We start from the raw sequence: 13,821 nt of genomic DNA, 5'->3' as shown, positions 1-13,821 counted from the left end.
CAATTCTTAGCTTTCTGTCCGGCTGGTGATGGGTAGGTGTCGTCAAGAAGACTTTGTTCTGGTAGGCCACCCTCACTGATAGCCACTCCTATGACGAGGAGGAACAGGCTTTTTCTAGAAACTGTTGTTGTTCCTTATATTGGTGGTTCCAGGCTGGAGCCTCCTGTAGCCAGTGCCTTGTCCGGAATATATGGGAGGCAACAAGGAAACCCAGGGAACCCACTGCTATGCCATTTCTCAAGTCCCAAAAGTCCCTAGGAAGTTTGTCCTCTTCCCACCTCTGCTTGTCTCCTATGCCTGTTTGTCGTTATGCGCAGGGTCTTTTACTTGTAAGAGAAAAGGGACTTGGGAGGATGGGCTGCTACATCTTGGCTAGAACCAGAACTTGATTCATGACTCATTCAATTCTAAATGCTAGACATCATTGGTAATAATTCCAGTATAATTCTTTCCAATTTTATGTGCATGTTTGTTTGTTTTTTACAATTATCAACTTTAAGCAGTAAGTGAAGGAAAACCAATTTAAAATATATTTTAATCTTTAATTAATGATGATCAACTTTAATTAATGATGATCAACAATTGCTGCCCTAGTCGGTATGGCTCAGTGGATAGAGTGTTGGCCTGCGAACTGAAGGGTCCCAGGTTTGATTCAGGTCAGGGGTGCATGCTTCGGTTGCAGACTCAATCCCCAGTAGGGGGCATGCAGGAGGCAGCTTATCGATGATTCTCATCATTGATGTTTCTATCTCTCTTTCCCTCTCCCTTCCTCTCTAAAATTGATTAAAAAATATATATATTTAAAAATAAAGAGAACACTTTTTATTGGCCAAGCTGGTGTTGCTCAGTGGTTGAGCATTGACCTATGAACCAGGAGGCCATGGTTCAATTCCCAGTCAGGGCACATGCCCGAGCTGTGGCCTCAGTCCCCAATAGGGTTCATGGAGGAGGCAGCCAATTTCTCTCATCATTGATGTTTCTCTCTCTCCCTCTCCCTTCCTCTCTGAAATCAATAAAAATATAATTTAAAAAAATAAAACAAAAAATACTTGTTACTGACCATCAGTCTTATATGCCATTCAAGACTATATTTAAAACTGTTCTCTTGTACAACTATGAGTTCTTATTTCCACAACGTACCTTCAATAATTTGTACAAGAATACTGTCTAGAAAAGTTTAACAGTACTTATGCATATTGACTTAGAAGTAAACTGCAGTAACTGCCACACATGATTTTATATGGCCTCGTTGTAAACAGCCTCATTTCTTCTTATGGAGTGACTGGCTATTACGGTTATATCCACGTTCTGGCAGACCTTTGTATGTCTTTATTCCATCTTTTGCATTGAGGATGAGGGCCACTAAGTTGGAAGGCATAGTTGCTTCAATTATTGATGGGGACAATTTCCCCTTCATTTCTGTCTGGACAAACATCACTAGTTTGGATTGTGCTGGATTACTGTAAACAAAGGAAGAATTAAAAACATAAATAATCTTTAGATTTATCTATTGAATTTACAGGCTTGTCTTATTCACAGTGGAGTCTCTCCATAGTGATTATGATAGGAGACATAGCTATAGAAGAAAAGAAAAAAGAAAAGATACAATGATTTTCACACTCATAGACATTTTATATGAAAATAGTACCTAACTAGTCCGACTGTGTCTTACAGTCTTCAGTTTTAGTCAGGTTTTCCTTTTTGTCACATTGACTTTTTTAAGTTACAAAAGTAATGTATGCTTTTGGAAATTTAAATACAAAATTTTCATAATTGTTCCCTTCATCCTGTTCCTCAGAGAAAATCACTATAGTTTTGACTGTGTCTTTTTGGATGGTTGTCTAAGTATACACAAAGACAGCACTCATAGCTGCCTGTAACTCAGGCATTGGTGGGGCAGCTGACATCCCAGACTTGTCTGCGTGCCTTGGATCGGCCCTGGGTGGCTGGGGGGCTGAGGGTGGGTCTGGCCACACTGCCCACCTGTCCCCTCCCTGCCAGTGGAGTTGAAAGGACTAGGGGACTCCGGTGGGGCTGAGGGGACTGGGTGCCACCATCTTGTGGCTATGGGTGCCACCATATTTTGTGATGTCATGACAGTCAATTTGCATATTCCCTCTTCATTAGATAGGATAATTTAATCCCATACACATTTATATTTTTAATATTTATATACTTATAGTTACAGAGAATAAATCTAATTTTGAAAATTAAATACTCATTTTTGCAGAGAACTAAGAGTGATTAATAAAAGAATTCAAAGCATAAAGCATATTTTATTAGGATAAAGTTATGTGAGAGGAAAAAAAAGTAAAAATACGGGTTCCAGGAGAAAAGAAATGATGTAAAATTTCTGACTTAAAGCTTGTATATATTTTTTAATTGATAATATAATATATTATGGAATTTATATTCTATAGAATACATTTATAAGGGAATTACAACAAATTTCTAAGTAGTCAATATTTACAATATGCTGGAAGTGGCATTCTTATTTTAATCCTATAAAAATTTTAGTAAGTTTTAAAACACACAAGGCAGAATATGGTTTTACAAAATTTTATGGGGGTATGAAGACCACTGGTCCAAACCCATGTGAGGATCCATTTTCTTACACCCTTCTCGATGCAGAGTTCAGACTCTTTTTATGGTGCTTCAAATGCTGGGTTGGGAATACGCACTAGCAGTTTGTAAGGACTTAAATCTCTCCGTGAGTTTACTAGGGCTTTACACTCAAGAAACCCTTCCAATATTTCCAATATTTCCTAGAGAGTGCATTTACTATTGATACTGCATGACTTGTTTACAGATGTCAGCTGTCCAAAATGTTGGGCTGCATGGAAAGAGAAGGTACAGTGGAATCACTTTTTGTCAGTACCTGCCTCTGAGACTGTGAATAAGATTACATCTTTTCTCCAACAGGATGCTGGGCAGAGTTCCCACCCTGCGTGAGGTGTCTAGGTCCGAGCTTCTAATAGACTGCCTACTAAGTACAGGTGTAAAAATGCAAATGTAAAAACTTTATATTGGTTCAATGTAAACCATGTTTTTTTTACAGCGGAAAGAGAGTTGACAGGGTGCAAGAAGGGGACTTTGCCTGTGAAGCACACTTTAGAACAGGGGTCCTCAAACTTTTTAAAGTGGGGGCCAGATCACGGTCCCTCAGAGAGCTGGAGGGCCGGACTATATGAACTACTAATTCCTACTGTAACACCTCGGCTGCGCTCACTGCCAAAAACCTGGCGGGCCGGATCAGACTCCTCTGCGGGCTGCATGTGGCCCACGGGCCGTAGTTTGAAGACCCCTGCTTTAGAATATGTAACTTCACAACTAGAGTCGATTTACCATGTTGATTGGGAGTAATAATCCTTCCCTGTTTTCTCTCCTGCTGTGGAAAATCAAGTCTTGGCCACACATTCATATATCAGCATCGCCTGCACCAATTATCCTGTTTATTAATGCAAATACTTGTAATTTCTTTTAGTCCTCTAATTCAGTAGAGAAAACATAAGGATATAGATCTGAAATGTAGTTTTATTTTTACTTCCTTCACATAAATATTTTTTCTTATACTGAAGTTTATATTGGACCGATATAAAGCTTTTTACATTTATCTTTATGTGCTAATTTTTTTTTACTTAATATAAAATCATTTACCAAAAATTAAAACTTAAGGATTTTGTGAAATGATATACTCTGAGTTAATAATGTACATGAACTTACAGAATGGTATTGTATGTTACCATTTTTATTATCTCTAGGCTGGCCATCCGTAAGCAATGCCTCATCTCTGATTTCCAACTCTTACCTGAATTAACCTACCAGAAGTCTCATTTTGCAGGCATCTGTACTTAGGCAGTCTATTAGAAAGAAGGTGTTCAAGATAAAGCATTCATTGCTGATAAATGTAACTATTATAATTCTAGGGGATTTATTTTCAATTCACAAAAATTCCTTAGTTATTCACAGAACTGAATCTAATGGAGAAATATAAAACATCAGGCTAAGATTAACCCCAGAGGGGAAAAGCTTTGTGTATGTGTGACTTGTCCCAGAAACCTCAGATCATACTTTATAGCAAATTATCTTTTCTGATTATACTTCATATGAAAATACTTATATTTTCTGTTATAAAACAGTTACTTTAAAGATCACATTTGGGGGCCATTTTTCCCTAATAGAATGTGCTGGTACATATTCTACTAATGAGTTAGGAATCCTTTAATTAAATCATAAATTGAACTAAAAAACCGTTATAATAAATAAATGCAAATGATACTTACTCGTTCAGAGGTGAACAGACAAAGCCAGAACCATGGTTATGACCACGGATGTAATGTGAAGATGGAGGAAATCCTGGAAAATCCACACTTATAGCTAAGTGATTTAAATAGAAATAAAATGAAACCTCTTCCACAAAGGTTAAAAATTCTATTTCAAGTAGTATGTTTAAAAAAAAAAAAATATATATATATATATATATATATATATATATATATATATATATATAAAACACAGTTTTTAATTTAACTTAGGTATTATTAGCACTGACATTGGGTTTATACATGGGCTGTATGTTTGTACATATGAATGTGTACACAGGCCAAAACTGAGAAAATACCGGTTTGAGCACAGAAAATTGTCCTCTCAAACATTTTCACGCTAGTATTTCTAAAGATGATGTTAGCTTTTACATACAGGAAAAACTGTTCAAAGTATCATTTTATTACTTTCTGAGATTTGAAGCAAAAGAAATCAAAAGAAAAGGGCTAGTAGGAGAATGGGTTTGTAGACTTTTTGTTAAATCATTTTTTTAAAAAAATATTGAATGTATTTATTTGGCATGTCAAGGAAGGTAGCTTAAATGTCCTTTTCTGCAAATTCTCTACATTCAATGTGAAATCAAAAATCAGAAAGTTTGCCCGACCGGTGTGGCTCAGTGGTTGAGCATCGAGCTATGAACTAGGAGGACACAGTTCGATTCAGGCAAGGCACATGCCCGGGTTGCAGGCTTAATTCCCCAGTAAGGGGGCGGCGCACAGGAGGCAGCCAATCAATGATTCTCTCTTCCCTTCCTCTCTGAAATCAATAAAAATATATGTTTAAAAAATCAGTAGAGTTGTTTTAAGAATTATGCAGTATAATTGTATTGTATATGAATATAGAAGGGAGGTGATTTGATTATGATTGCTTATGATAATTATATGTACTCTTTCAAAAAATATTTTTAAAATGTATTTATTATGTGCAACTGAATCCTGCTCTTGTCAGAGAAGATGGATTTTCCCATGTGATTTTAACATAAGCTATCAATTCTGTAGGAAGTAAAATGTTAAGCATTAGCTTTGGCCTAGCTTAAGAAATGTGTGGTTGAATGAATTTTCCATTTTTATTACTTGTTTCATCACCTTAACAGAACCTATTATGCTGGCATAATGGTACTTCCAGAAGTGATAGTAACATATTTTCCCTGTTTAAAATATGGAAATTATGCTTGTTCGTAAAAGAAAATTTGTTTTATTCCACGAACAGATATGGGTCTTTTGTGAGGAATACTGGGTTGGTAGTTAGCACTGATTTTGGAAAACTAGAAAGACTTGTGTTTTAATTCTGGTTCAGCAGCTTATCCCTATCTAACTTGTTTCTCTGAACTCCAGTTTCCTTACTGGTGAGATAAAGATGCAAAATATTTAGCTCAAAGCGTAGTAAAGTGGATAACAGAAAAAAAAAAAAAAGGCAAAGAAGAACTATCAGTATTCATTGATAATTTATTCAAAGAAATTTCTTAAAGCAAATTCAGTACTGATCACTGGATGACTGATTACAACCATTTGTTGACTGTGACTTCATACTTCTTTTTTACCACTAAAAATGAGATAGAAATGGTCTGCTTTCAAAACACAGAAGACAGCAGATCTATGACTCAGACACTATTTCGGGTTGCAGACAGTGAGTAGATTTTTATCCGCCCTCGTTTTAAAACTGAGATAACTAAATGACAACTATAGGAAAGGGGTGAACATCAGCCCTTAGCGGTATGCTGCACCAGAGGTAAGTTTGTGTGAGTGCTATTAGCACAGCTATGACTCAGTCTGGACTCTGGAACTTAGTACCACGGACACGTCAGAAACCTTGTTGGGAAATAATAATTAAAAGCACTTAACTGTCCCTATCTCCAGGTAGCTTACAGGGAAAGCTATTCAGAGAGTAGTGGTCAGATTAAACTAAGTTACGGAGACAAACAGAGCTGTAGGCCGCTGTCCTGCCATAGCTCCTTCCTCATGACCTATCTGGAGTTGTCTGGCCCCAGTGATCTTCATGGTATGAACTGGTAATGTTTCAAGTGAATAATACATGTTAAGAAATTGTCTCACATTGGGGTTTTACTGGGAGGCTAAGGATACATCAAAACCTCTAGCCAAAACCGGTTTGGCTCAGTGGATAGAGCGTTGGCCTGCGGACTGAAAGGTCCCGGGTTCGATTCCGGTCAAGGGCATGTACGTTGGTTGCGGGCACATCCCCGGTGGTGGCTGTGCAAGAAGCAGCTGGTCGATGTATCTCTCTCATCGACGTTTCTAACTCTCTATCCCTCTCAATTCCTCTCTGTGTAAAAATTAATAAAATATATATTTTTTAAAAAAAACCTCTAAAATAAATATAAGCACCATTATATGTAAAGATCCATCTAGTGAAAACAGTTACTGGATAAGCTCATTCTTTGCAGTTCAAATATAAAATGATATATCTAAAGATTACGGTAGTTTTGAAATGTTTGCTGTGCAGATCCAGCCTACAGGGATTTACCTGCACTCAGCGCTGTGGTTATACGCTGCAAAAAAGCCAGAAGATGCCACAACCATTGACTGTGATGTAAAAGGCACCTCCAGAGTCGGGCCAGTCTACATTATACATGTATGTATTAGTCTCCCCAAGTAAATAAAAGATAAAACATTGAAAAGATATTTCTTCCAAAACGTGAGCTAAAGGGGAACATTGTTAATAACTCGTAGTAATTCTAAAATGTGGGCAAAAACGTTTCAACTTACAGCTGATCACATTCACATTCCCGTCATAGCGCTTGAAGTACACCATGTTGATAAAGTCTCGGGAGGAAATGGAGCCCATGGCAAAACTTTGTGTAACGGCATGGCATATGAATGTGTCCTGAAACAAATCAAACCATAAAGATGGCAACAGTTAGTTAACATCTGTTCCTTGTACTGCTCCCCAAAGGATTTCCCTGTAGAAGAGTGGCCTCTACTTGGAAAAAGCAGGACTTTGCAATTTTAAAAACCCAAACAACCTGCATTTTCTGTGTTAAAGGAACATTAGATATTATTATACCAGTAAGTACAAGACAACAAAAGCGAAAACAAACAAGTGGGACTACATCAAACTAAAAAGCTTCTGCACAGTAAAGGAAACCATCAACAAAATGAAAGCGGCTGCCAGTGTGGCTCAGTGGTTGAGTGTCAACCCATGAACCAGGAGAGCACAGTTCGATGTCTGTTCAGGGCACATGCCAAGGTTGCAGGCTTAATCCCCAATAAAGAGCATGCAGGAGGTTAGTTTGGTTGTCTCTCACTAACCTCCCTGCTGGTCAGTGCACTCTCTCAGGGGGAGATCAGCTCAGCCACACACCGGGCTGAAGGCTATGAGCCCAGAGGAATCGAGGAAACCTCTTCTGCCTCCTCGGCAGCACTGAAGATGTCTGATGGATGGCTCCCAGCCTGCCAGAGTGATGTCTGACTGCCAGCTTAGGCCCATCCCCCAGGGAGCAGGCCTAAGTTGGCAGGTGGACATCCCCGGAAGGGTCCCAGATTGCTAGAGGGCATAGGCCGGGCTGAGGGACCCCTCCCCACCCCGAGTATACGAATTTTCATAAACTGGGCTTCTAGTCCTATATAAAAAAATCCTAATATGCCAAGTGTCTGGTCATCCATTCAACCAATCAAAATGTAATATGCTAATGATATGCTAAGGCCACTTAACTGCTCGCTATGACGTGCACTGACCACCAGAGGGCAGATACTCCGACTGGTAAGTTAGCTTGCTGCTGGGGTCTGGCCAATCAGGACTGAGCAAGATGGGCCGGACATGCCTTGGAATCCTCCTGAATCCCTCCCCTGCCCCAATTATGCACTGGTGGGGTCCCTCAGCCTGGCCTGTGCCCTCTCGCCATCTAGGACTCCTCAGGGCATGTCAGACAGCTGGTTTCAGCCTGATCCCGCAGGTCAATATAAATATACTGGCTTCCCTTTAACAAGGCATGTTTAATCTTTTCTCCACCTAATGTTCGAGAATCCAGGAGTTTGTCCCCTCATAACCAAAGGCACACATCTTCGAGGAAGCTAACCAGATTCAGAAGGTGGTGTGCATTTAAAACAGAAAGAAGCCAATTACAATTAAACTCTTGAGTGATAAAGAAGGAAGTTTTAAGGTTTTTATAAAGATTTAAACTCAATGTGAATCTATAAAATATGAAGTATCTACCTAATATAGGTTTAATAAACTCAAATCACTAAGATATAAAAAATATATATATATTAATACAGGAAAAGTTTAATATTAAACAACAAGTTACCGAATCAATCTTGTGTATCAGAGTGTACTCTTTCAATGATTTATCCCATGTAATTCTAATTTCAGGCTTGAAGAGGAAATCAGCTAGTTTAGATGTTGATTCTGAAATTATTCCTTCAACACGATATCTATAGTTAACAAAATAAAATTCAAAATTTAGCTAATTCAGTCTAAGTTGAACATATAATGTTATCATAGTATAACACAGACTAATTTAGCAATCAACAGTAAAGAAAATTTGAGAGTCGGTCATCATATCAGCAATTCAAAACACTAATATTCAATTAGAAGTAGCAAGGTTTATTTAAATATATTATAATAATTAATATAAATTATTTCAAGCTTCATTTTTCTAAAAACTTTGTTTATAATGTTTCTGTAGATTTAAAAAATATATAGTTTTATTGATTTCAGAAAGGAAGGGAGAGGGAGAGACAGAAAGATCAACGATGAGATAGAACCATTGATCTGCTGCCTCCTGCATCTCCCCATGGGGATCGAGCCCACAACCTGGGCATGTGTCCTGACCAGGAATCAAACCTCAACCTCCTGGTTCATAGGTTGATGCTCAACCACTGAGCTATGCTAGCTGGGCTGTAGTTATTTTTCTAGAGGGCCAAATTTCATTTAGGATTTTTCTGAAATCTCTCTTATAAACATTTACCTGCTATGTTTATAATAAGTCAACAATAATTGATAAGTTTGTGTGGCTATGCAGCACCTTTCAGCTCTAAATCTCAATTTAAGTATGTAATATGGTATAAATAAGAGGTCAGCAAACTTTAAACTCTAGATACATAAATGCCACTGAATTCAAAACAATGATTGCAAATAGGAAATTGTACTTACAGATTTCCAAGGAATTTTTTAGAAGCCTTGCTAGAAACAGTTATTTTTTTCTCAAAGGGGAAAAAAATTAACAAATAAGTTAGCTGCCAAGTACAGAAAAAGAAAAAGAAAAAATAAATAAAAATAAACAAAGCAAAGCAAAAATGGTTTGTTTGTAAAAAAATATTTTTTACAACCAACTGTTTCTCATTTAAAAACAAAAACTTGGAAGATATTTGTTTTCTTACAGAAGATTTAACCACTTTCCAGCCTGATGTATCTTGACTGTAACCTAAAATCTCTTGAGCAGTTTGTTGGGCAAGTACCTTATAGTCCATCTACCTGCAAAGGTTTAAAAAGAAATGACTGGTAAGAATGTGATCACGCAAAGTTTTAAAACGCTGTGTTACATTTGATTACTGGTTCTACAGCGCCCAGCACGTGGCAATGAACGGTAATTACCTGTGGAATGCCCGCAGGCAAGAGTCCCCTCCTCCCTATTCGCAATGAGAGAAACTGTGGATTTGGCATCGCACAAAGGCAGGGCTCTGGAGACCTGGCTCGCCTCCTCTCTCTGCAGTGGGCTAATTGTGAACCACATTATTGGATATTTCTGTTTCCCCATTTTCTCAAGTTTTAAAACTGGGATAGTACCAAACCCCTAGAAGTAATGTGAGGATTGAGATAATGCACTTAAATGTCCTTCCCCATTGCTAGGCATATAACAGTCAATCAATAAATCATTATTATTTCTATCAATCATGCCTTTTTTTTTTTTTTTTTTTCAAAGCACCACAATCTGTTGATCAGGTGTTCTTGGAAATTCATCTGTTTGTTTTTTTTAATCTATTTTATTGATTTTTTTACAGAGAGGAAGAGAGAGGGATAGAGAGAAACATCGATGAGAGAGAAACATCAATCAGCTGCCTCCTGCACACCCCCTACTGGGGATGTGCCCGCAACCAATATACATGCCCTTGACTGGAATCGAACCTGGGACCTTTCAGTCCACAGAGCAATGCTCTAACCACTGAGCCAAACCGGTTTCGGTGGAAATTCATCTTTTTAAAGTGAGTGGCACTAAATGATTTGACCCCTGGCTTTCTCTCCAAAGGCAACTCCTGCCTCAAACTCTCCCACTTAGCTGCTGTTCCTCAAAAGCAACTAAGCATCTTTCTACCTCAGGGCCTTTTACTTGCTGTTCCCTCTGCTTGTAACATTCTTCCCCAATATGGATGTCTAACTCATCTTCCCTGGTGTCTTCGTTTAAATGTCAGACAGGATATAAAGTTAGAATCAACTCAGTAGGGGTTAGGTATTGAGGTAGGTATGGCAAATACAGTTGAGTAAGATATTGTTTCTGCTGTGAATGAGTTCAGGAGCTGGAGTCTCATTGATCCTTCGGCCCATCATCTCGTTTTCAGTTGAGAGAAGCTGGCTGGACCTAACCGACTTGGCTCAGTGGATAGGGTGTCAGCCTGTGGACTCAAAGGTCCCAGGTTTGATTCTGGTCAAGGGCATGTACCTTGGTTTCAGGCACATCCCCAGTAGAAAGTGTGCAAGAGGCAGCTGATCAAAATATATATATTATTGATTTTTCTTACAGAGAGGAAGGGAGGGTGACAGAGCATTAGAAACATTGATGAGAATCATGGATCAGCTGCCTCTTGCACACCCCCCACTGGGGATGTGCCCGCAACCAAGGTACATGCCCCTGACCGGAATCGAACCCGGGACCTGTCAGTCCGCAGGCCGCCACTCTATCCACTGAGCCAAACCGGTTTCGGCTAAAATATATTTTTTGAAAAAGAGCGAGAGTGAAAGAGAGAGAGAGAGAGAGAGAGGGAGGGAGGGAGAGAGAGAGAGAGAGAAGTTGGCTGGTATGGTGGGAAGAGGGTGACAGCACAGAACTGGATTCATATCCTGCCTTTGCCATTCACACCAGCTATATCACTTTGGATAAATTGCTTAACTTGAATTTCAACTTTCATATCTATATCTTTTTTTCATATATACAGATAAGGAATAATAATACCTGTCTCATGGGGTCATCGTACAGATTGAGTTAATATGTGTAAAAGGGATTGAAACAGTGTGAAGCCCCTTCTTGGTGATCAAAAAGGTTAGTTTCTGTTCTTAAAATGGACTCATCTAGAACTACCTTTTTAAAAAAAACTCTTCAGCCAAAACCGGTTTGGCTCAGTGGATAGAGCGTCGGCCTGCAGACTGAAAGGTCCCGGGTTCGATTCCGGTCAAGGGCATGTACCTTGGTTACGGGCACATCCCCAGTGGGGGGTGTGCAAGAGGCAACTGATCAATGATTCTCTCTCATCGATGTTTCTAACTCTATCCCTCTCTCTTCCTCTCTGTAAAAAAAAAAATCAATAAAATATATTAAAAAAAAAACAACTCTCCAAAGAGCTGCCTCAATAAACCTTCTTAAAGTTTAATTTTCAGGATACGTCCTCCTTAGCTCTCACCTAAAGCTCTTTAGGTTGGAAGATAAATCTATTTTCTCCTGTTTAGTTCTCCATCAAGGCATGACACCTGGTTGACATTTCTACTTGAAAAGCTTTCATATACCACTGTAACTGCTCTTTCCTAATAGATTCTTAGTTTCTTTATCTTTCCTAATAGATCTAGACCAGAATTTTAACTATTCGGACTCTTCTCCAAATCCTTCTGGAGGTCTCCATATCTCTCTTTTTAAAAAATATTTTTAATTTATTTTTTACAGAGAGGAAGGTAGAGGGATAGAGAGTTAGAAACATCAATGAGAGAGAAACATCGGTCAGCTGCCTCCTGCACACCCCCTACTGGGGATGTGCCCACAACCAAGGTACATGCCCTTGACCGGAATTGAATCTGGGACCTTTCTATCCACTGAGCCAAATCGGTTTTGGCCTCCATATCTCTTTAACTATGAAGGAACAAAGTGGAAGTAGAGTTATTTTGATCCACGAATTACATCAATTTATTTGATATGTTTCTTTATGTCTTCTCCGTGTCCTTTATTACACTTTATGCTCTTATTAGGAACATGTGCACATTATATATGCTCCAAGATGAAAGAAAAAGGTAGTAAGAGAAACATTAAAGATATTGTCAATGAAAAGGACTGTTAAATTATTTTAAAGAATGACTAGTTAAAAAAACATTTAGGTGGAATGTGGATTTTAAAAGTCTAACCTTTTAAAAATATATATTTTTATTTATTTCAGAGAGGAAGAGAGATGGGGAGATAGAAACATCAATGATGAGAGGGCATCATTAATCGGCTGCCTTCTGCAGGCCCCCTACTGAGAATGAGACCTGCAACCCCGGCATGTGCCCTTTACCGGAATGGGACCCGGGACCCTTCAGTCCACAGGCGGAGGCTCTATCCACTGAACCTGGATTTGTCTCAGCAAATATAAATTATTTACTTCCAACCACCAGCATACATGATATTGACTAATTCAGGAATTGCACCGATTACAGAAACATACCGCTAGAGTGTAAACTGCAGGGTCTCTGTCCAATTCATTGTCAAATCACCTAGCACTTACTGCCACAATAAACATGTGTTTAATTGAACCACTCAAATGAATTTTATCGTTTCTGGATTTTTTTTTCATTTGCTAAGAAAAAAAATATATATATTAAGTCCAGCGGGCTAGGGAGAAGGAAAACAGGAGAGAGTAAGCGGCAAGAACACTGTTATATCTACCACCTGGCGGTGTGACATGGGCTGAGTGCAGTCTGTTCCGGTGGAGTGATCAGGGTCTCTTCGCCCGCAGGGTCAGTGGGAAAGAAACACAAACCAACACTGCGATGGCATCTTCTTGGATACGCCACTTGGTTGAAACTGGGTTCTTCGCACCTCATCTCCTGAGCCGGCCTTGTGGGCACTTCACACACGTTGTTACGTGGGTCTTTACATCTGTCTGTGCAGCATAATCTCCCTCTTCCCGGGAGGCCTGCCTGGGTCCCCGGTCCGTACCGGGTCACTGCCGTTCTTCCTGGGAATCCAGGGCCCCCAGGAGTGTGTTGGACCCGAGCCCTCCTTCCTCCGATCCGATCCCGCATCTGCTTTGAGTGTGAGGGGCTGGGGAGCCCAGGGGGGCCGGGCTCCGGGAGGAAAAGGGGAAGGAACTGAGGAGGGAGGGGAGGAAGCGGTCTGGGAAGTCGCCCGTGGCCCAGATGATGTCTTATCCTGGAAAGGGATGCTCCGAAAGCGAGGGGACCAGCGCACTTGGAAGGAGTGGGGAGCTGGAGCCGGCTGTCGGAGTCCGAAACCCCAAATCTCCGCTACCTAGTGCCCTCATTCGGCCCCGGGAGCCGGCGGAGAGGGAGGTGGGAGAGGGCGCGAGCGGCAGCGACGTGGATGCGCGTAACCAGAACACCCACCCCAGAGGGATGCGTAGGGGG

General features: G+C 39.8%; 1 protein-coding gene across 5 annotated transcripts; it reads right to left on the bottom strand.

The window, feature by feature from the left end:
• Positions 1–525: 525 nt before the first annotated feature.
• On the bottom strand, positions 526–13,780 carry STARD6 (StAR related lipid transfer domain containing 6). 5 transcript variants are annotated; one of them, XM_084888377.1, is made up of 7 exons: positions 13,124–13,780; positions 9,660–9,753; positions 9,433–9,482; positions 8,585–8,711; positions 7,047–7,164; positions 4,284–4,377; positions 526–1,460 (listed from the first exon to the last, which is right to left on the bottom strand). In XM_084888377.1, exons 2-7 carry the CDS (start codon positions 9,747–9,749, stop codon positions 1,262–1,264), a joined length of 678 nt encoding a protein of 225 aa, XP_084744503.1. In that variant the 5' UTR covers positions 9,750–9,753; positions 13,124–13,780; the 3' UTR covers positions 526–1,261. The 5 variants fall into 5 exon arrangements, with proteins under 5 accessions (XP_084744503.1, XP_084744501.1, XP_084744500.1 ...); XM_084888375.1 differs by having other exon boundaries at positions 9,433–9,753; XM_084888374.1 differs by lacking the exons at positions 9,433–9,482; positions 9,660–9,753.
• Between the last annotated feature and the right edge of the window lie 41 nt (positions 13,781–13,821).

This window comes from Pipistrellus hanaki, assembly GCF_964339955.1.
Source record: "Pipistrellus hanaki genome assembly, chromosome: 6".
Lineage (NCBI taxonomy): Eukaryota > Metazoa > Chordata > Mammalia > Chiroptera > Vespertilionidae > Pipistrellus > Pipistrellus hanaki.
This window is presented reverse-complemented; position numbering and strand designations above follow the sequence as displayed.